This window comes from Hemiscyllium ocellatum, chromosome 5 (genome assembly GCF_020745735.1).
Source record: "Hemiscyllium ocellatum isolate sHemOce1 chromosome 5, sHemOce1.pat.X.cur, whole genome shotgun sequence".
In the NCBI taxonomy this organism is placed as follows: Eukaryota; Metazoa; Chordata; class Chondrichthyes; order Orectolobiformes; family Hemiscylliidae; genus Hemiscyllium; species Hemiscyllium ocellatum.
In genome coordinates this window covers 46,315,297-46,338,514 of record NC_083405.1, presented here as the reverse complement: position 1 = coordinate 46,338,514, position 23,218 = coordinate 46,315,297, and the positions used below count along the sequence as shown (strand labels likewise).

General features: G+C 41.1%; 1 protein-coding gene across 4 annotated transcripts in view; it reads right to left on the bottom strand.

Annotated features, from left to right (window-relative positions):
* crppa (CDP-L-ribitol pyrophosphorylase A) overlaps window positions 1–23,218 on the bottom strand; it is a 256,062-nt gene that overhangs the window by 145,903 nt on the left and 86,941 nt on the right. For all 4 annotated transcript variants that reach the window (XM_060825431.1, XM_060825433.1, XM_060825432.1 and 1 more), the window contains exons 7-8: window positions 15,563–15,652; window positions 2,364–2,459 (exon numbers count right to left, since the gene is read on the bottom strand). In XM_060825431.1, the coding sequence (XP_060681414.1) occupies window positions 2,364–2,459; window positions 15,563–15,652 (186 nt within the window). The remainder of the gene's footprint in view (window positions 1–2,363; window positions 2,460–15,562; window positions 15,653–23,218) is intronic.

Genomic DNA, 23,218 nt, shown 5'->3' with positions numbered 1-23,218 from the left:
TCCAATTTTCTACTTTTTGAGAAGAATTTATGTTATTGTCCTTAGAGGTTCCATGATGATTGTAAAGAAGAAAGGCATCTAGAGGTCATGCTTCAGTCAAACAATAATAGTTAGTTATTAAACTAACAGAAGTTGAAACAAGCTTTTATGGAAAGTATGCCTACATGTTGAAACAACTTCTAAAAGATTGGTTTAGCATCATAAAGGAAGAGAAATTCTGAAATAAAATGTAACAAAGTTAACTGCAGAAAAGAATAATGGATAGGAAATCAGACGCAATGAAGTAACCATTCTGCTGGTAACAAGGCTAAGAATTTTGGTTTAGAAAAACTCTAATAAGAAAATTAAAGCTAATAAAAGACAATCTTCAAAAAGGGCATAATATAGTACTCACACACATCATATTAGTATATATAATTTATACATATAGATATCCATGTACAGAGACAGAGGGTTGATAGCACAATATAAACTGACTCTGGAGGAATTCTGCTGTGTGCCATCTGGAAAATAACTATTTTCTGTTTGTAAGCCAGTTTATTATTCCATGAGCCACCATTTCCTTAGCCAGCTGTTAATATGGTACACAATGTAAATTCTCACCATCAACATTCTATGTTACTGGAGCAAATTTAAACTTCATGTTACCGATCAATTAATCCATTTTTTTATTATCAGCAATGTATTTTACAGTTTATGGGTAATTTTTGTTTTATATATGGTGGATTGCTGGTTAAATTTTACAAAAGATGACTGTGTGCATCAAATGGCTTCTGTAAGTTTGAGAATTTAAGTACAGAAGTAGGAATTCTAGCAAACAAGTGTGGGCGATGCTCTTAGATACAGCTTTGCATGAATCCAGTTCAATGGCTCAGTCAACATGCTCAGTACCTGTAAAGCCTTAATGAAATTTTTCACTTTCTTGTAGTAAGAACATATTTGTAGTACTCTTTCCATTCAATCACATTATTAATTTGAAACTTTATGAATATTATTAGAACTTGATTTCATTGCTCTTGCAGTGCAGAAGTATCAAATAAACACCCTCTGAATAGCTTTCAGTAAAGGTTAAAATTTCATGCAATCAAACCTAACAGAAAACCAGGCCCTTTCCCCAGTCTAAATCCCAGCTACAAGCTATAAACATTCACATGCAACAAAGTGCAAATAATAATTTATTACTTTTCGAGCCTCTATAAACATGATATCTGAATTCACAGTGTAATACAACATCATGAAGCTCGTGATGCTGTCGTGCTAGTGTATAGGGATCACCAACTGTCCCTCAAGTTGAAAATGACATCCACTTACTGTTCTGAGAAAGGGTCACTCAACCTGAAACACTAACTCTGATTTCTCTCCACAGATGCTGCCAGAGCTGCTGAGCTTTTCCAGCAACTTCTGTATTTGTTTCTGATTTACAGCATCTGCAGTTCTCTCACTTTTTATCCACTCACTGTTGCTGGTTTCTGCCATGAATCTGCATGTGACTGTACAGGCAGGTCTTTGGGCACATGGAAAGGACACCCAGTTAGTAGAAGCCACAGTGCCGGATGCCCGCCTTTTCTGTCTCATCATTAAGTTGTTTCGGCTCCAAGCAAAATGCAATTGATGGACAAGATATCACCATTTTGAATGATTTGTAGCAAGCTCCTCCCAGTCATTAATGTCAATGCTGCCCGGTTGTTGGAGAGTTTCAGAGTATCCTTGTATTATACTATTTGCCCTTCTCTAGAACACTGACCACTGGGAGAATAGTGAACAAGACCTTGCAGTGGACATGATTTTCAGCTATCTAGATATGGTGCACATTGTGGTTAGGTTTGCAGGAGTAGCACCTTAAAACTTGGAGTGGTGACTTCAAGGGCACTTGTGTTAGTTTATTGGGCCCCCTTTAAATCCACAGTATGTGGTATAACAATTTCTGGTTAAATTTCTCTAACACACTTGTGTGTTGCTGATTTTGTGTGTCACGAGTGATTTCATTGAATGGATTATGTGGTCCACATTTAGAACTGGAGAATTTACATCACTTATTAAAGCTAGGAAACTTCAAATTTAGTGAAATTCAGTTGCTTCCAATGAAATGAGAGGATGCTGCAATTTATGTGCTTCTCAAAAGTGGTATATCACATGGGCTGCAGAAACATTTGGCAATACAATGCACATGCTCAAGAAGGCTTCAGTTAAGTCCATTGACCCAAATTTCTTGCGCAAAATGTTAGAGACATGCAATTTTTAACATCCCTGACCTATTGCTGTGTTCTTTTAAACTTCTTGAGCAGTGAATACAATGGATTAGAGGTAAATAAATCAGGCAAGTTTCAACAGGGAAAACAATATGTGATCTTTTACATACATACCACAGTCAGAACTACAGGATACAGGGCTGAAAGTTTTCTATTTTCAATCAACTCCAGCAGTTTCACAATTTCCTGAGATAATTCAAAATTGTTGACCTGATCAAGACAAGAAACAATTCAGTGAAGTGAAGGCAAACATGTCAACAGAAATATGCAAATAAGGTATTCAGGGGCTGCACACCAACTCACATCAACGGCCGTAGTAGGACATAGGCTGTGGAAGTTAGTGTTCGAGCTATGTGGCATTCACAGTGATCTAATTGGAGGCTTTATGTGGAGAGTGCAGGTAACACTTCACAGTGCAGCCTGCCTCAGTGACTTGATATAAATCTACTATGTAGCACAAAAACGTTGCACAATTAGATTTCTTCCCCATTATATTCCGCATAACAAGCATGAGAAAAACTGACTATACTTTGCTGAAATTGTATTCTCAGTTAACTAAAATCAACAGGGCTGAGTGTGTCATCTATATTAATTTTTCAGGATCGATGTCTAAATATTTTCTATTATTAAAACATTACAGAGCACAAAACTAGTAACAGTCAACATTAGATGAGATCAGCAATGGGACAACATTTGCTCAATAATCCTGAGTGTATGAAAAATTATGCTCACAAACACCTTTGGATTGTCAGTTGGACTCACAGTGTGGCACACTTGCAGATACTGTAAGCTACATAAATTAACAGATTAGGCACTATTCTCAGACAGCAAAAACATATGTGTGCACTGTGACTGCTTCAAGTTCAGCTTCAATATTTACCTTGAGGTGGACTGGGATCCTATTTTGGGATAGGGAGTTTGCTAGTTTTAATTAAGTGAGGTCAGGGCCTGAAAATAACTCTTCGCCATCAGCTTTGGCTTAGGGCTTCACATGACAAAATTATCCAGAAATTTGTATTAACTTTGGAATTGTAAGATAGGCACATGGTAGAGGGTTAATTGTACCAACATTGTGACAACAATTACTGCGTATCTGAATTATGGTGCTAGGTCATGAAGATGCCAGGTCACTTTAGTGGGATGGGATAAGATACTCATGAAGTCCTGTGTTAGCAGGAGGAGGTATAAAGTTTATACCAAATAAATGTTACCAGTTTGTATTCAGTACTTGTATATATACATAGTTTATACCAAATAAATATTGTCCATTTGTGATCAGCCTTTGTATGTCTCTTGTTTCTGGAAGCTGCGAATCGTATTCCTATATATGGCAAGAACCTAGCTAATTAACTGAAATATTTGAAGCACTGCTTCAGGGACATCAATATCCTGCTCGATAATGATCATGCATCTGAATCTGTGCTTCTGGCTAATACAAAGCCAGCCCAGATCTTAAGATGTGGACAACATTCAAACTAAGGCTAGCAATGTTTTTTTTTAAAGAAACCAAAAGTACTAAATTCCTGACAGACAAGTTTGGAAGACCTTTCAGAAAGCAAAGTTAAAAAAAAAATTTCCACTGGTCAACAAATTAGTAACCAAAAAATAAATCATTCAAACAATTGAAAACAGAGGTTAGGATCTTTTTTAAAATACAGAGGACATGTTAAAGTATAAAATACCAAGCCAGGAACAGTAATCAATACCAATAAAAAATAATTGAGAAGACTTAGAAGGCCATAACAATGGAGTACAGATACAGAAGTGGTTAGCTTTTTCAGATTTCCATGATAAGCATAAAAAGCCAAATATCCTCCTTTGGCGCTGTAACATTTCATAATAGGAGTCGCCATTTCAAAACATGCTGGAATCAATCTATCTGATGTGGAATCATTTCTAAAGCCACTTGCTAGCTGTAACAATCCCACTCTGCTTCAATATGAGCTGGTCAGAGAAACTAATCATTTTTGTCACCGTTAAAGTCAGCAGTGAGAATTATGAGTAGATAGACATATAATCCTATTCACAAATATTTCAGAAAATGGCCGCAGACTTTCTAGAGAGCTAAATATTCCCAACTGGATTGCAATCCCAATATTATCACAAAGTGAGGGATGACGGTTGCGTCAATGAAAACTGGTTATTTTGAGGATGCAGTGAGGCTATCAGAAGCCTGTGTGAGTTAATCCAGGCGCTGTAGTCAGTAATACAGTCCGAATGTGGGTAAGTCCTGATAGCTGTGCAAATGAGGATACATTTGCATTACCTTAACCAGAAAAGCTTCAGGAAATATTCTGGCTTTGTGTGGGGCAAGGAGAGTGAGAGCGAGAGAGCTCCATGTTTCTTGAACATCCTTGGGGACAAATCCGCCAACATTGGGGCATCAGTCCAGACAAGCAAGCTTAAATAGTCCTCCTCTAAGAAAGGAGTTCTGTCAGGAGATGTGAGTGCAGCTCTTTTACAGCACTGTTGCCACTGCTGATTTCACCTCTTTTGTTGGCACAGCTGGTGCCAGGCCCACCCCAGTCCCCACCATGAAAACAGTATCAGTAGGCAGTGCAGGTTAGTTGGAGGAGTCTCAATGTCAGGATAGTCCCCTAAATCCCAGTACTCACTTACACAATGAAAATTCAAACACTACATTTCATTTCTGAGTGTTATGTGTTGATGTTTCCCTATAGACATTGGTAAGACGACAATGTGAGGTCCCAATGATAATTTTCTATACAACACAGGGAAGTATTTTTGCATTTATTCTTATCTCTAAGCAAGTAGAGTCATAGCATCATACAGAATAGAAACAGGCCCTTTAGTCCACCATGTCTATGCTCATCATAATTTTGTATCATAATCAGATCCCCCCCTCATCTTTCTCTGCTCCAATGAAAACAAATCCAGTCTCTCCTCATAACTGAGACTTTTCATCACAGGCAGCATCCTAGTGATCTTTACTGCACCCTCTCCAGTTCAATCATGTCTTCCAATAATGTGGTGGCCAGACCTGCTCACAGAATTCTATTTGTGGCCCAACTAGCTCTTTATAAGTTGTCACAAGACTCCCTTGCTCCTATATTCTATGCCCAGCTAACGAAGGCAAGCATCCCATATGCCTTCTTCCCCATTCTGTCTGCTTGTTTTGACACCTTCAGGGATCTATGGACTTGCTCATCAAGATCTCATAGGTTCCTAGGGAGAACTGAGGAACAACCATTCATTGTGTACATTCTTCCCTTTTTAGACCTCCCAAAAAGGCATCGTCTCATGCTTATAAAGATTAAATTTCATCTACAATTTCTCTGCCCATTTATCAGTTGGTCAATATCAGACTGTAACCTGAGACCATCCTCTGCATTATCATCACCACCACCAATTTTCAGATCACTTGCAAACTTATTAATAACATCTTCTACATTCACATTCAAATTGTTAAGGTACATAACAAACAGCAAGAATTTCAGCACTGATCCTTGTGGTACAATTGGTCAAGGTGATGGCGTCAAAATGGGTCAGTGAGGAAGATTTTACAGGTATGCTTGCTGTGTGAGACCATGCAGACGCTATGACAATGGATGAAGGGACACCGCGCAACAATCGCCAGACAGGAATGTTCCCTCCCAGTCAGGGAACACTTCAGAGGTCAAGGACATTCAACTTCCTCCAATGCAGCCTTTGAGATATACAACACCACAGAGTCGCCGAGCGGCAATTGATAGCTAAGTTCTGTACTGATAAAGACGGCCTCAATCTTGATCTTGAGTTCATGCGTCTATGCCATGTGACCACACCATAATTTTCTGCATTTGTAAAATCTTTCTTACTGTCCTGTTTTGACACCATAACCTTGATAAATGGTTATGATCTCTCTACCTTCATTAGTTTATACAGTTTGGATACTTATTACTTTGGTTAGAACCTTGGTGTGGGACTCTTACACTTATCAGGTTATCCCAGTCAAATAAAAAACTGAAAGAACTGTGGATGCTGTAAATCAGGAGCAAGGGCAGGGTTTGCTGGGGAGGGGAGGGGGCCTCAGTGAGGCCAGTGACCCTTGCTCTGGTCTTTTTTCACTGATGTTGCTGGACCTTCTGAGCTTTTCCACCAGCATTTGGTTGAGTTCTATGTTTATTCCCGTCATTTGGTTTGTCTCCAGAACCACCCTCACTTTTAATTGATTGTAATTATCTCTCTGCCTCTTTTAATTGGATTATAGGTCATCCCTTCGGTCTTTACTCAGCTATTGATTCTTTACTTTCACCGTGTAACAACTTTGGTCACCTGCAGAGACTTATTATTCGACGCTCCACTCACACCGTCTGTATGATCTTCTGCCTATAAATTCTGTGTTCTGTGTGCTTCTCTCTCACTTCACCTGAGGAAAGAGCTATGCTCCGAAAGCTTGTGAGTTCAAATAAACCTTTGGACTATAACTTGGTGTTGTGCGATTTCTGACTTTGTTTACCCCAGTCCAACACTGGCACCTCCACACCACGTCTAGCTCTGTAACATTGCAAACGTTTTTAAGAATCCCAGGTCAGGCTGAAACTCTCTTTTTTAATGGCTTTACTAACTCTAGGCACAATTGTTTTCAAAATTTTCCTGGTTCACCTCACAACTTTCATAAATCTTACACCACTTACATTGACCCAGCACTAGGCAGTGCTTATTTATCATGTGTCTTTATTGGCCTATATTAGCTCTCACTCCTACACCCACATTTAAAATTCTCATCCTTAAGCCTATATTCCTTTTTGACTTAATCTCTTCCTATCTAGGTAGTTTTCTCCAATCCTAAGCCACTGATATAACTGCATAAAGGTGTCACAGAGTCACCCTTTATCTATGTGTGCACAGTATGCTGGTTATGACCAGCCAGTTTGGAGTCAGTTAGAAGATTTTGAATCCCTTCTTTATGTTGGACAGCCAGGGTTCCTTAATTAGTCCAGGTTAACAACCCAATCAATGATCTCATAATCAATTAGTTCCATCTGGTTCCAATCACCACACCCACATTGTTACTTCTTATCTGCATCTTACACTATCCTTCTCACACCTTTCTGACCTCCCATCTCTCTCAGCCCCATCTTTTAAAACCATTGTTACAATCAATACAAAGGCCTCACACTCCAGATATTCTTCTTTAAAAACCTCGACCTCTTCACTTTCTTCTATTCCTTCATAGCTCACCTGAAAAGCTACTTATTTGCCAATGCATTCAGCCACCATTCCTAACCTCTAGCTCTGGCTTACCATTTGTTTTCCTTATGCTTCTGCAAAGCACCTTGGGATATTTTAAATTAAAAACAAATTGCTGGTGTCACTGTACATAAAGTAACAAAATGTCATGCCTATATTACAAGACAGTAAAATATCGATTGCAAACCACAAGTTTGAAATCACACTGTGTAATTATAACAAATGACTTAATGATAGCAAAATAGTCCTTCACAATTTAATAGTTGCCTACTTCTTTAAATGATTTAGCAACTTCATTAAAACAGTCGAACTAAAAACTTCATACAAATGCATTCATGATTTTACTATGAACATTATACATTGAAATTTCAAAGCAGTAATTTATCAGTGGTATTTGAATTGCAAACCATGTTAGCACCTTACAGCACATTTCTACATGTGTTATTGTTTAGAATGTACTAGTTAATAGTACGTGACAGAGCTCTGGGGGCATTCCAGACTTTGTAAAACAAAGGTGATAGTTAATTGTAAATTTGGACTGGCCCTTAGATAAGTGGTCAACTACTTCCTACAGGAAGATGACCTAAACCAGCAATTCTTGGAGGGCAGTTAAAGATCAATTCATGTCACTGCTGAAGTTTCTTAAGATTGGCAGCTGCTTGATTCTTTGCTGGGTGAAGATGGCCAGCAGGGATTGACTGGTCTTTTATGTATACCTTTGTCAAAACTGAAAACTGTTCAGCTTTGATTTGTTAGTGTGATATACAAACAATAATATCTGAATTGCTGAGGAACATATCTCAAAGCTTTTACAAGCTCTATTTATATGTCTCACACCTGCATGTACTTTCCACCTGCACACTTGACTTCCTGTTGTCAAGGTAAGTCACACTTCTTAATTAACACATTCCTACTATAAATTTCTGAAGAGAGCACAAAAGGAAGGAAGGATGTTATTAGGCACATTTATGACAATATAATGACACCAGGAACTTGCTCTTAATTGAGAATATCGGAGCTGAAAATGTGTTGCTGGAAAAGCGCAGCAGGTCAGGCAGGAGCAGGAGAATCGACGTTTTGGGCATGAGCCCTTCTTTAGGATTTTAACCTACTGCAAATCCTCTCTGATCTACAGCATCTGCAGTCCTCACTTTCTCTTAATTGAGAATGTCCCAATGAGCTTCATAATTATCCAGCATGGAAACAGACCCTTCAGTCCAACATGTCCAAGCCATCCAAGTTTTCCAAACTAAACTAGCCCCATTTGCCTGTGTTTGGCCCATATCTGTCAAAACCTTTCCTTTTCATGGACTTGTCCAAATATCCCTTAAAATGTTGCAACTATGCCTGCATCTACCACTGCCTCTGACAGTTCATTTTTCGCATACAAACCACCCTGTGTGTGAAAACATTGCCCCTCAAGTCGATTTTAAATTTCTCTCCTCTCACTTTAAAAATATGCCCTCTAGTTTTGAGCTCCCCCACCCTCTGGAAAAGACTCATCTTATTTCTGTCCCTCATGATTTTGTAAACCTCTATCAGGTCACCACTCAATCTTCTATGCTCCAATGAAAATGTCCCAGCCTATCCAGCTTAATTTTATAACTCAAACCCTCCAGTCTCAGCAACAGCCTTGTAAATCTTTTTTACACTCTCTCCATTTTAATAATATGGTTCCTTTACTAGAGCGGCCAGTAGTGTACACGGTACTCCAAAAGAGACCTCAGCAACATCCTGCACAACCACAATAAGACATCCCAACTCCTGGATTCAATGGACTGATCAATGAATGTAAGTGTGCTAAACACCTTCTGTACCACCCTGTCTGTGACACAACTTTCACAGAACTCAGTACTTGAACCCCTAGGTCTCTCTGTTCAACAACACTCCCCAGGGCCCTACCATTGGCTGCAGAGGTTTTGCCCTGGTTTGCCTCACGAAATGAAACATCTTATATTTACCAATTACCCAGATTAATCTCCATCTGCCACTCCTCAGCCAACTGGCCTAATTGATCAAGATCCCACTGTACTCTTCGATAACTCTTTTTGCTGTCCATTGCACCACCAATTTTGCTGTCAACCGCGAATTTACTAACCATGTTTCCTAGAACTTCAATAATTTTGAGACAACTTAGCCAGAAGCCCCTCAGACAACTGATTGATACTTCATATCAAACCCTTCTTCACAATGCCAAACTGCATAGGCTGAAGAATCAATTGTATCAAATGTTCCTGACAGGAATCTGTCTCATAGTGTATAATTAGTATAAACAGAGACAGTCTTGAAGCTAAGATTTAAAGAATCACTGAATGGCTGTGGTGCAGGAGGAGGCCACTCACACCATCATGTCTACTCTAGCTCTCTAAATGAGCATGACTTTGTGCCATTCTCCTGCCTTCTCCCTGTTACCTTGAATGGAAACCCTCACCCAATGCCTTGATTGAACGCACTTCTATCACACATCCATGCAGTACATTTCAGACTCTAATTACTCAATGCATGAAATGCTTTTTCTTTCTCCCAACATCACATTTGTTACTTTTGCAAAGTTCTTTAATTCTGTGCCCTCTTGTTCTTGATCTTTTATGAGTGGAGACGTTCTACTTGGATTGAATCTATGACCAGGATCTTCAGTTTTTGGAGTTAAGGCATGCTGGTCAGCATCTCAGATGGCATTCTACCTGCCAGTGCCTGGCATGGGTCATCTCACACAATCACATGCTTCTCAGCTCATTGTGTAAGTAGATCACATGTGGCGATTGAACTGGAAGTTCTCACTACTACATGGACGTTCTGAGGTTGAAGGTTTTGGCAAGACATTTGATGGTTAGTTGGACACTATTTTAATCACTGCACATCAGGAACTTCCCAGGAGCCTATCGTGCTACACGCACCATGACCAACCCTGCATAAAAGCTCAGAAATGCCTGCCAGCAAGTCTAAGATGGCTCCCAGATTTGCTAATGCTGCTGGACTAAGTCATCAAGAGAAGGTCCATCTTGTTACCAGGGAATGACACCATGAGAGTCTCTTGTCAGACACATCCAACCTGATCTGCACATCGCCAGGGATGGTAAGCAGTGCCCACCGGTAAGGAACGATTTTCTCCTCTCCACAATGTTAACTAGTGCCATTTCTCTCTGCTACTACACACTCACAAAAACATCACTCTGTCTCACTCTGCCAAGGCAGAGGCATCACACAAACGATCACGGCCAACAAGATTCAGCACAACCTACTCAATGTGCTCATAATGATTCATACACCTCATGCTTTCAAATTACCAAACCCTCCTGTCTAATGTGCTTTCTACTCACTTACTGGGGACAGTTCATTACATTGCATAAGTGATGGATGCTCATAAACTGCTCCTGCGCCCATTCCCCTTGCATTCAATCCTTCTCTGCATCTCATTGCAGGGGAAGCTGGTATATCCCTTTGCTGAAAGGGCCAAGCCAGGCAGGACAGAAGTGCTGGATATCAGATCCTCGCCACCACTGTGGAAATGGTCATAGAGATGGTCAGGGAAAACCGGGACAATACCTGTGGTGATGGGAAGACACACAAGGGCTGGCAAACCAGAAAGAAACAGTGTGGCCTGCTCTTCTCAGATGAGCAGAGAGATAAACACTTTGCTCTGCATAAGATACTCTCTACCTTCACCAAGTAATTCTTTAGCTTCTCTTCTGCAGACATTTCTGGCACTCAGCAGAAGGCCCAGCACAAGAGCTATATTTTGCAACCTCTAGTACAGTGAAAATCAGTGAGGATGTTCAGGCATTTCAAAGGTCAACTGAAAGCTCATTGTATTCTGCAGCATTGACAGAGTTGTAAGGGTTTAGGATGCATAAGGAACAGTCTCAGGATATCGGTCAACTCAGTCTTTTTCACTACAGTGTGGGCTCCCTGATGGGACACATGTCTGTTCACTTTGGTGCCACAATCCAGGAGATGGAGATAGTGTCAGTGCTCATTGTAAAAACATTCCTTTAGCACTCATCTAGGTTGAGAAACACACTTTAGGTCTCATTAAGAGGAGAATATCAGAGCCATGCGTAAAAGGGAAAAAAAAATCAATGGTTTTTTTTGCATAGATGAATCAAATCCATCAGGAATGTGGCAAAAAGCAAGTAGAGGACTTAGAACAAACTGCTGGGAGAAAGTGAGGACTGCAGATGCTGGGGATCAGAGCTGAAAATGTGTTGCTGGAAAGGCGCAGCAGGTCAGGCAGCATCCAAGGAACATGAGCATGAGCCCTTCTTCAGGAGCAAACTGCACAAATGTAATGTTAATAAGCACAGAAACAAGTTCAACAAAATTTCTTCATCCTGGAAACATGCTTTGTTGACCTCCCTGACTCCATTAACCATTGCCCATCTTCCTTTCTTTGATGACATCCTGGCCTATCTCAGGGCCAACACCACACCCTTCCCCTTCCCAGAAGTTTCTTCTCTCTTCTGCACTCCTCCTCAGTTAATACATCCACCTTTCAGTCCCTGAGGTTGTGGAGAATGCACAAGGATGATGCAGGGTACCCGGTCGGTGGGTATACTGCATCATACCACTCAAATGCTCCATTAACTTATCTTCAAGAAGCCTGCTATCTGTTTTACAATGGCCCTGACAAAAGTGTGGGAGCAATTTAACAATAATAAATTCCAATAGTGCAAATGATTTTTGAATCAATGTGATGAGCTTTAGAATTTGCTTTTGCTACAATGACTTGCAGGCTTTGCTTGTAACGCACAACATCCCCATCTCCATTCTTCCACTTCCCTACTGGATCCCAATGACCATTCACCCTTTCCCATTTTGTTTGAGGCTCTTTATGTTACTATTAATGTCCCTGTTTAAACCCAGAGCCCATGACTATTGAGAATCTGATGCATTTGTTGGTCTTTTATCTTCCCCATATCGAAACCAGAGTGAATATGGTGTACCTTGAATCGACTTCAAGACCTTCCAGTCCCCTCTTCCAATCCACCAGGTCCCACTCTGCCATCTTCAATCTTCACATCATCAATAGCCTCCATGATTGAGGCCAATCCCTCAGCTAGTGAGTACAATCAGGCCAATTTCAGATTAAAGCTGTAACAGATTTGAGCGCACCATGGACTTACCCTAAAATACCCCCTGGATGTGTGTAATCCACCCTCCTGGATGACCACGGCCCAACCTTGGACTAAATTGCAAAGCAGCCCTAACTGAGCAATCAGCAAGCCCTGGACTGATTTTGCTCAACTTCTAAAGACTGACCTGGTCTAATCCTCTGATTGAATTGTGCCAATCCCCACGTCTGTGTTGCACCAACAACCTCACCAATCACCAGGACTAAAAATGGCACGACCCCTAGATTGACTGTGAGGAAACACCCTGATTGCCTGAAGTCCACCCTCAGCTCATTTGACATAACTCATCGTTCCCTTTCACATATCCCTCAGCTCTTCATGCACATTAACTGTGTTTGCCTTGTAAGTTGTTGGCACATGCACCACCTTTCACATTCAATTTGCAGAAATCAAGGAGGGAATGGGAGAGAAAACAGGGAACTACAGACCTGCTGGCCTTACATCAGTAGTAGAGAAAATGATAGAATCTATTATAAAAGTTGAAATAATTGGACATTTGGACAATAATGTAATTGGATATAGCATGGATTTGAAAATGGGAACTCTTGTTTGACAAAATTCTTGGAGATCTTTGAAGACATTCCTAACAAAATTGTTAAAGAAGAGCTGATGGTCATGGTAGAAAGTGAGGACTGCAGATGCTGGAGATGAGAGCTGAAAAAATGTGTTGCTGGAAAAGCGCAGCAGGTCAGGCAGTATCCAAGGAGCACGAGAATCGACGTTTTGGGCATGAGCCCTTCAGGAATGAGGAAGGTGTGCCAAGCAGGCCAAGATAAAAGGTAGGGAGGAGGGACTTGGGGGAGGGGGGGGTGGGAATACAATAGGTGGAAGGAGGTTAAGGTGAGGGTGATAGGCCGGAGAGGGGGTGGGGACGGAGAGGTCGGGAAGGTGATTGCAGGTCAAGAAGGCGGTGCTGAGTCCAAGGATTGAGACTGAGATAAGGTGGGGGGTGGGAGAGAAATGAGGAAGCTGGAGAAATCTGCATTAATCCCTTGTGGTTGGAGGTTCCTAAGTGGAAGATGAGGCGCTCTTCCTCCAGGCGTCGTGTTGCCATGGTCTGGCGATGGAGGCGGCCAAGGACCTGCAAGTCCTTGGCGGAGTGGGAGGGGGTGTTAAAGTGTTCAGCCACGAGGCGGTTGGTTTGGTTGGTGCGGGTATCCCAGAGGCGTTCTCTGAAATGTTCCGCAAGTCGGGTGCAGCGGATGCAGTAAATGGTGTGTGTGGAGGTGCAGGTGAATATGTGATGGATATGGAAGGATCCCTTGGGGCCTTGGAGGGAAGTGAGGGGGGAGGTGTCGGCACAGGTTTTGCATTTCTTGCGGTTGCAGGAGAAGGTGCCGGGAATAGAGGTTGGGTTGGTGGGGGGTGGGGACCTGACGAGGTAGTCGCGAAGGGAGTGGTCTTTCCAAACACTGATAGGGGTGGGGAGGGAAATATACCCCTGGTGGTGGGGTCTGTTTGGAGGTGGCGGAAATAACGAAGGATGATACGATATATATGGAGGTTGGTGGGGTGGTAGGTGAGGACCAGTGGGGTTCTGTCCTGATGGAATTGGAGGGGCGGGGCTCAAGTCCGAAGGAGCGGGAAGTGGAGGAGATGCGGTGGAGAGCATCATCAACCACGTCTGAGGGGAAATTGCGGTCTTTGAAGAAGGAGGCCATCTGGGTTGTTCGGTATTGGAATTGATCCTCCTGGGAGCAGATGTCCCGGAGGCGAAGGAATTGGGAATATGGGATGGCGTTTTTATAGGGGCCAGGGTGGGAGGAGGTGTAATCTAGGTAGCTGTGGGAGTTGGTTGGTTTATAGTAAATGTGCGTGTTGAGTCGGTCACCTGAGATAGAAATGGAGAGGTCTAAAAAGGGGAGGGAGGAGTCTGAGACAGTCCAGGTAAATTTGAGGTCGGGGTGGAAGGGGTTAGTAAAGTGGATGAACTGTTCAACCTCCTCATGGGAGCACGAGGCAGCGCTGATACAGTCATCAATGTAGCGGAGGAAAAGGTGGGGGGTGGTGCCAGTGTAGCTGCAGAAGATGGTCATGGTACAGTTGGATTTTCACAAGGAGACTGGTTAGAAAGATTAACACACGGGGATGGGAAGTAATGTTCTAGCATGGATTAATGATTGGCTAAAAGACAGAAAACATTAATCAGGAATAAATGGGTCATTCTTGTATTGACAGGCTACAATTAGTGGGGTACCACAAGCATCTATACTTGGTCTCCCAACTGTTCATAATACAGATCAATAACCTGGAGATGGGAACCAAATGTAATGCAGCAGTAAGCGAATTTATTTGGACTCTTGCCCAATTAACACCTTGCAGATTGTTCTATACAAGTGTATCATGCCAACAGAACAGAGTGCAGGATACATTGTTACAGTTGCTGAAAAGCTGCAGAGAGATAAACATTAACATTAAAGAGATCTATTCAAAAGTTTGATAACAATAAGGAGGAAGCTGTTCTTGAATCAGTTTGTATGTGTAATCAAATTTTACTTCTGCCCGATGGAAGAGTGTGAAAGAGATTATAACTGAGTTGGGAGGGGTCTTTAATTATGTTGGTTTCATCCTGGTGCAGCAGGAAGTATAGATGGAGTCAATGGATGGAAGGCTGGTTTGCGTAATGGACTGGGCTAAGTTCATGACTCTGTAGTTTATTTCAGTCTCGGGAAGAGCAGCTGCCCACACCGCACTGTGATGCATCTGGATAGAATGTTTTTCATGGTGCATCTATGAAAATTTATAAGTGTGTTTTTGGACATGCTGAGTTTCCTTAGCCTCCTGAGGTTATACAGTCCCTGGTAGCATATTCTAGATCACAACCATGTCCTGCAAAATAAATTATTTTCCTCATATCGCTGTTAGTTCTTTCTCCAACCCCTTAAATTAATGCCATCTGTTACTTGACCCTGTCACAATTATCCACCACCAGTTTGATGTGGAAGCAAAATCCTATTTAAACATTTGAAAAATATATTTCTCACTCACATTTATGCAAACAAAATTATAGTACTGGCCTGAGGAAATGGTCTGAATACAGCGACTCTCTTTATTCTCTGACCAGTTCAAAACATCAACCTGTTGGCAAGAAAATAGAAATCATTAAACTGCGAGACACGAAAAGTATCAAGTGGTAGCATAATCTGTCAGCTCAGGATATTGATTAAAAATAAAGTAGTAATATTTGAAGAACAGTACACTGAATGCAGAACAAAATGTAGTTGACTGCATAAAGATTCTGCAACAATCTAGTGACAAACGTTATGAAATTAAACTCATTTTTTTGGGAACTTTTGGCCATATTTTTGCCGTAAATAAGGCATATTTTGAAAAATTCATCATAAGTGTCTGACCTTCTGTCCAAAATCTCAGTCATAAAGATTTCCAGATGTAGGAGGCTGGGAGCACTAAATTATTTAGATTAATCAGATACTCCTACACTGCCAAAGCATTGCCAAGGAGACTCGGTAAGCCCAGGCTCAGAGATGTCTCAGCAAGGGAGCTGATGGGCTTCGGGTGTCTGAACTCAAAAAAGCATAGCAGAGATATAGGATGAAGGACAAGCTTCCAACGAGCCGGTGGACCCACGGGAGAGGTTTTCCGCAAATGCCCAACTCCAGCCGATGCATTTAAAGCTGCCGACCGCCCACCTGACTTGGGTCCTCCGCTATCTTATGTAAAATACCAACCTGGGTTACTGAAGGGCCTCAAAAGGCCCACAAGATGGTGGACTGCCTGATGGCTATCCCCACCTCTGGGGTTGGTGGAAGGTGACGCACTGTTCATCATGTGCCTCCAAGCTTTCAAACTCACTCGCAATTCACTGGATTGTAAAAACCACCCGAAGCAATGTGCTACACTTTCAGATCCTCCCATGGCCCAGCCAGTAATTATGCCTTGCTTTGGTTATATTGCACTGGGGCTGCCGACAGGGTGACATCCACGACATATTTTCACAATCTGCTCCACATCGCTTACCACCTGACCACCAGACTCTCCTTCAGAGGTTATGCTGAACACCACCAGCTCTAAAGGATTCTCCTGTGCTACGATCACCAGTCTAGGGCGAAGCCTTTATTGTGATTGCAATTATAGTTTACATTTTAAATTATTAATTCCACATCATCAAACACACAGCACAAGAGGTTTTACACAGTTTCCAGTATCTTGGTATGCAATGCAAAGACTGCCTTAAGGGTCTTATCCCATTGAACAAAGAACAAAGCAGCCCACCAAGCCTGCTCCGACACATGATGCCTTTCTAAAGGAAAAACCTTTTGGCTCTATGCAGTCCATATCCCTGCATTCCCTACCTATTTATGCATCTGTCAAGATTCCTCTTAAATGTTATTACTGTATCTGCTCACACTACCTTTGGCAGTGCATTCCAGGCACCCACCAGTGTGTGTAAAAAGTCTTGCCTCTCCTCTCTTTTAAAATTTTCTCCCTTTACTTTCAACCTATGTCCCTTAGGAAATGACATTCCTACACTGGGAAAAAAACTCTATCCAGCCACGTGCCTCTCATAATTTTGAAAATTTTTATCAAGTCACCCCTCATCCTCTTACGTTCAAGTGAAACAAACCAAGTTTATCCAATCTCTCCTAAAAGCTAATACCCTTCAAACCAGGAAACATGCTAGTAAAGCATTTCTGAACACTCTCCAAAGCCTCTACATCCTTCTCGGTAATGTGGTGACCAGAATAGTGTGCAATATTCCAAATGTGGACTAACTAAAGTTCTATATAGATGCAACATGACTCACTTATTTTTATCCTCTCTGCCCTGACCAATGAAGACAAGCATACCATATATCACCTCATTTACTTATGTTGCTAATTTCAGGGAACTGTGGACCTGTACACCTCATTCCCTCTGAATGTTAATGTTTCTAAAGGTTGGGCCATTTATTGTACACTTGCCTTCTGCATTAGATCTTCCAAAATGCCTCACCTCACATTCATCCAGATTAAATTCCATTTGCCACTTTTTTGCCCTAATCTCCAATATATCTATACACCACAATATACCTTGGCAATCTTTTACAATAGCCTCTTCTTCCACAGTCTTAGATCCCAAGTCAAAAAAACACCCTTCCTCTGCTACTCTGTCTTCAATGACTAAGCCAGTTCTGTATCCAACTGACTGTGGATCCCATGTGACTTCACCTTTTGTATTAGCTCCACTTCACCTTTTGTATCGGACTGCCCTGAAGGACTTTGTTAAAGTTGATGGAGACAACATCCACCACTGTGCTCAATAATCACCTTTGTCACTTGCTCAAAAAACTCAATTACGTTTGTGAGACATGACCTTCCCCATACAAAGCCAAGCAGCCTATCACTAATAAGTAGTAACTGGTGTATATATGCTTCCTAGGCAAGGACTATCTAGATAACAGCCATTCTATCAGAAAGCGTGTACTGTATTTCTGGATCACCATTGTTCCAAACACATATTCCCAAATACACCATCTGTCATGATCAAACATAAGCAATTAACTTGATCATAAAACTGCTGAATGCCAACTTCATAAGGCAATTCACTGAGTCCCCTTTGCAATTATTTGTAATTACAATCAAATGAGCTCATCCTAAGTGAGATAAACAGAAGAGGAGACTGACAGCAATGTCTCTCCAGTGTGTCCAGAAAGACATTGACTCAACACAACCTTTGCCGCTGAGTATAATATGGTAATTTAGGTTACCGTGTAGAAATAAGAAATTGACTTTTAGCATTTCTTTATGAAATGCAGAGAAGTTGCATTCTTTGGCATACATACTCTTTTGAAAGATGTATTGACAAATTAGCATTTTCTGTTCTAATTATACAGTACATTTATAACAACATAATACCAGTATAACACCACAAACCAAATGCCTGACATAATATCAATCATCAGCAAATCTACATCAACTTGTATTTGTATAATTCCTTTGATGTAATAAAATGAAGTGGAGAGGCTAGGCTTGTATTGGCTTGAGTTCAGAAGAGCAAGAGACAACTCAATTGAAAATATAAGGTACTGAAGACACTTAACAAGATGGATGTGAAAGGATGTTCCAAGGTCACTGTTTAAAAGTAAGGAATCGCCCATTGAAGGCAGAGATGAAGAGAACATTTTCTCAGCATTCTTTGGAATCATCTTCCTCAAGAAGTGATTGAAGAATCTTTGATATTTTATTTTAAGACTGAAGAGGATAGATTATTAGGTGAAAGATGATTGAGGACAGGTGGGAATGTGAAGGGAAGGTGCAGATTTTATTAAATGACAAGCAGGCTCAAAAGGCCAAATGGCTGACTCCTGCTATGAATTCATATGTTTGTACGTGCTTAGACACTTCAAAGAACCATTCGCAGAGTCATAAAGCACAAAAAAAAAGACCCTTTGGTCAAACTAGTCCACACCGGCCATAATCCCAAACTAAACTAGTCCAACTTGCCCACTCGGCCTATATTCCTCCAAACATTCCTTATTCATATACTTATCCAAATATCTTTTAAATGTTCTAACTGTGCCCATATCCCTCACGCCTCCAGAAGTTAATTGCACACACAAGCCACTCTCTGTAAAGAAAAATTGCCCTTTTTTTAAAATCTTTCTTCTCTCAGTTTAAGAATATACCCCCTAGTTTTGAAATCCCCAACTCTAGGGAAAAGACACCTGCCATTCACATTATCTATACCCCTAATGATTTTATAAACCTCTACGAGGTCACCCCGCCAACTTCCTACACTCCAGCGATAAAAAGTCCCAACCGCCCCAGCCTCTCCTTATAACTCAAACCCTAATTTTCCAGCAAGATCCTGGTAAATATCTTCTCAACCCCTTCCAGCTTAATAATATCCTTCCTGTGGAGCACTGGAGGCTGAAGGGTGACTTTATAGGTGGTTTATAAAATCAGGAGGGGCATGGATAGGGTAAATAGGCAAGATCTTTTCCCTGGAGAGGGGGAATCCAGAACTAGAGGGCTTAGGTTTAGGGTGAGAGGGGACAAGTTTAAAAGGGACCGAAGAGGCAACTTTTTCATTCACAGGGTGACGAGTGTACGGAATGGGCTGCTAGAGGAAGTGGTGATGGTTGGTACAGTTACAACATTTAAAAGGCATCTGGACGGGTATAATGAATAGGAAGGGTTTAGAGGAATATGGGCCAAGTGCTGGCAAATGGGACTGAATTAATTTAGAATATCTGATCGGCATGGATGAATTGGACTGAAGGATCTGTTTCCGTGCTGTATCTCGCTATGACTCTATGACCAGAACTGAACACAGCACTCCAGAAGAGGCCTCACCTACATCCTGTACAGCCTCAACATAAACCCCAATTCCAATACTCAAACATCTGAGCAATGAAGGCAGGTGTGCTAAATGGTTTCTTCATCACCCCATCTAAATGTCATGCAAACTTCAAAGAATTATATATCTGAATCCCGAGGTCTCTCTGTTCTACAACACTGCCCAAGAGCCACATGTTAAGTTATTCAAACAAGTGACAAAAACATTGTCAAAAAAGAGATCTTTAAATGCACCTTAAAAAGAAGAAAGCAAAGTAGAGCAGTCAACAGTGTGGATAATAAATTTCAGAGTATAGGATCGAGATAGCTGAAGGCGTAGTCACTGGTGAGAGCAATGAAGACCACTTGGAAAAGGTGAAATTAAATCTTCATGCTGCGTATAGCACATTCCTGAGTGCAAAATGCTTATTACTTACAACTGTAAATAGTAACAGCTGCTTTCTCTCACTCCAAATTCAACCATTCATTGGCCAGTGACATGAATTCCATGGGTTCACTTGAGTTTGCTGATGAAGCACTCGTTTCCCCCATTCTCATCAATGCAAATGGAAGTAAAACTAGCTGCCCCCACACATTGTTTTTTAATTAACCTGATAGCACACTGAGCACTGAAAGGGCTGATCCTTTCGCTGAGCTTTTCAAAATGACCAGCAAAGATCAATAGTTTTATATGTTTACCGAAGAAGATACTTTAAAATGGCTCAGAGGAATGAATTAATTGCTTTTTGAGTGATGAAGTATTAGCAAACTGCTTCAAGCAGTCTGATCACTCAACACAATCTCATTGGCAGATACCACTTGCACAACAAACAGGACATTCAAATAAAGTACCTTCTAATTTGTGTGTGTATAAATCATGTCCCAATTTGGAAACAGATTATCTAAAACACATTGATGGGTAAATTTGTTTATAGTAATTAAGACGTTTGAAAAGAGCTTAAATTAAATTTTATAGAAGTAATTTTCTGTTTCAAATATCAAAGGTCACCCAACCAAAAATATTTGTGCTCTCAGAATAATTTAGGTTACAATTTTAATTAAATTTTGTGGATCCAAAGAAATGGTTAGTGCTCTAAGTTAGACAGTGGGTAAAGAAAAGGCAGTGAAAAGTGAAAGGGAGGCGAGTTGAGGGAAAAGAAACATATATGCTGCCTCTAATGTCTCTTAGTAGTTACAAAATCTCTCCTGCTCTTCCTCACTTGTCCCTTTCAGTTGGATAATGGCTGGCCAGGTAAGGAATCAGAATGCAGGCACCACTTATGGAATCCTAATTCAAAAAGACAGTGGAACTGGTGAAGGGATGCCAGATAATATTATTTTTACAAATCTGTTTATTAATCTACAAGATCAACTCACATTACTTCCTTAGCTATGTTAAAGTCAACAAATAACAATCAATTTTCATTGCAATACAATAGACTGACTAAGAAGTATTTGCTGTTTTATTCCACTGGATCAAATTCAGCAAAATGAGTATTATCAGCACAGAGAATTAAATACCTTTTATCAATCAATGTCAAAATCAAATTCACCTAGTCAGATACAATGTGGCGTTCATAAAGAGAAAAGTTGTATCCTATACCAAACAGTAAGAGTAATTTAATCAATGGTCGCTCTTGCCATATCTGCAACCTTAATAAAATCAAAGAACTGCATAGGAAACATATGCAGAAATTATTGGAGAAACTCAGCAGGCCAGGCAGCATCTGTGTAGAAACAAAGCTAGGTTCAAGACTGATATGACTCTTCTTCATTACAGAAGACTAAGAATTATACTGGACTTGAAATATTAACTCTATTTCCCTCTCGAGAACATGCTAGACTTGCTATTTTTTCCCCTCTAAAGAGAGACAACTGCATTACTCTTTGGCTACTTCCAGTATTGAAACAGACAGGGTTCTCAGGGCACTTGACAAGCCAGATGCAGAAATGGTATTTACCTTTTTGGGAGAGAGACCAAAGGGCATAATTACCCATAGAAAATGGGGGAGATACTTAATGAGTATTTTGCATCAGTATTTACTGTGGAAAAGGATATGGAAGATATAGACTATAGGGAAATAGATGGTGACATCTTGCAAAATGTCCATGTTACAGAGGAGGAAGTGCTGGATATCTTGAAATGCATAAAAGTGGATAAATCCCCAGGGCCTGATCAGGTGTACCCTAGAACACTGTGGGAAGCAAGAGAAGTGATTGCTGGGCCTCTTGCTGAGATATTTGTATCATCGATAGTCACAGGTGAGGTGCCTGAAGACTGGAGGTTGGCTAACGTGGTGCCACTGTTTAAGAAAGGTGGTAAGGAGAAGCCAGGGAACTACAGACCAGTGAGGCTAACTTCGGTGGTGGACAAGTTGTTGGAGGGAATCCTGAGGGACAGGATATACATGTATTTAGAAAGGCAAGGACTGATTAGGGATAGTCAACATGGCTTTGTGCGTGGGAAATAATGTCTCACAAATTTGATTGAGTCTTTTGAAGAAGTAACAAAGAAGATTGATGAGGGCAAAGCGGTAGATGTGATCTATATGGACTTCAGTAAGGTGTTCGACAAGGTTCCCCATGGGAGACTGATTAGCAAGGTTAGATCTCACAGAATACAGGGAGAACTAGCCATTTGCAGACAGAACTGGCTCAAAGGTAGAAGACAGAGGGTGGTGGTGGAGGGTTGTTTTTCAGACTGGAGGCCTGTGACCAGTGGAATGCCACAAGGATCGGTGCTGGGTCCTCTACTTTTTGTCATTTACATAAATGATTTGGATGAGAGCATAAGAGGTACAGTTGGTAAGTTTGCAGATGACACCAAAATTGGAGATGTAATGGACAGCGAAGAGGGTTACCTCAGATTACAACAGGATCTAGACCAGATGGGCCAATGGGCTAAGAACTGGCCGTTGGAGTTTAATTCAGATAAATGCAAGGTGCTGCATTTTGGGAGGCAAATCTTAGCAGGACTTATACACTTAATGGTAAGGTCCTAGGGAGTGTTGCTGAACAAAAAGACCTTGGAGTGCAGGTTCATGCCTCCTTGAAAGTGGAGTCGCAGGTAGATAGGATAGTGAAGAAGGCATTTGGTATGCTTTCCTTTATTGGTCAGAGTATTGAGTATAGGAGTTGGGAGGTCATGTTGCGGCTGTACAGGACATTAGTTAGGCCACTGTTGGAATATTGCAATTCTGATCTCCTTCCTATCTGAAAGATGTTGTGAAACTTGAAAGGGTTCAGAAAAGATTTACAAGGATGTTGCCAGGATTGGACGGTTTGAGCTATAGGGAGAGGCTGAACAGGCTGGGGCTGGTTTCCCTGGAGCATCGGAAGCTGAGGGGTGACCTTATAGAGGTTTACA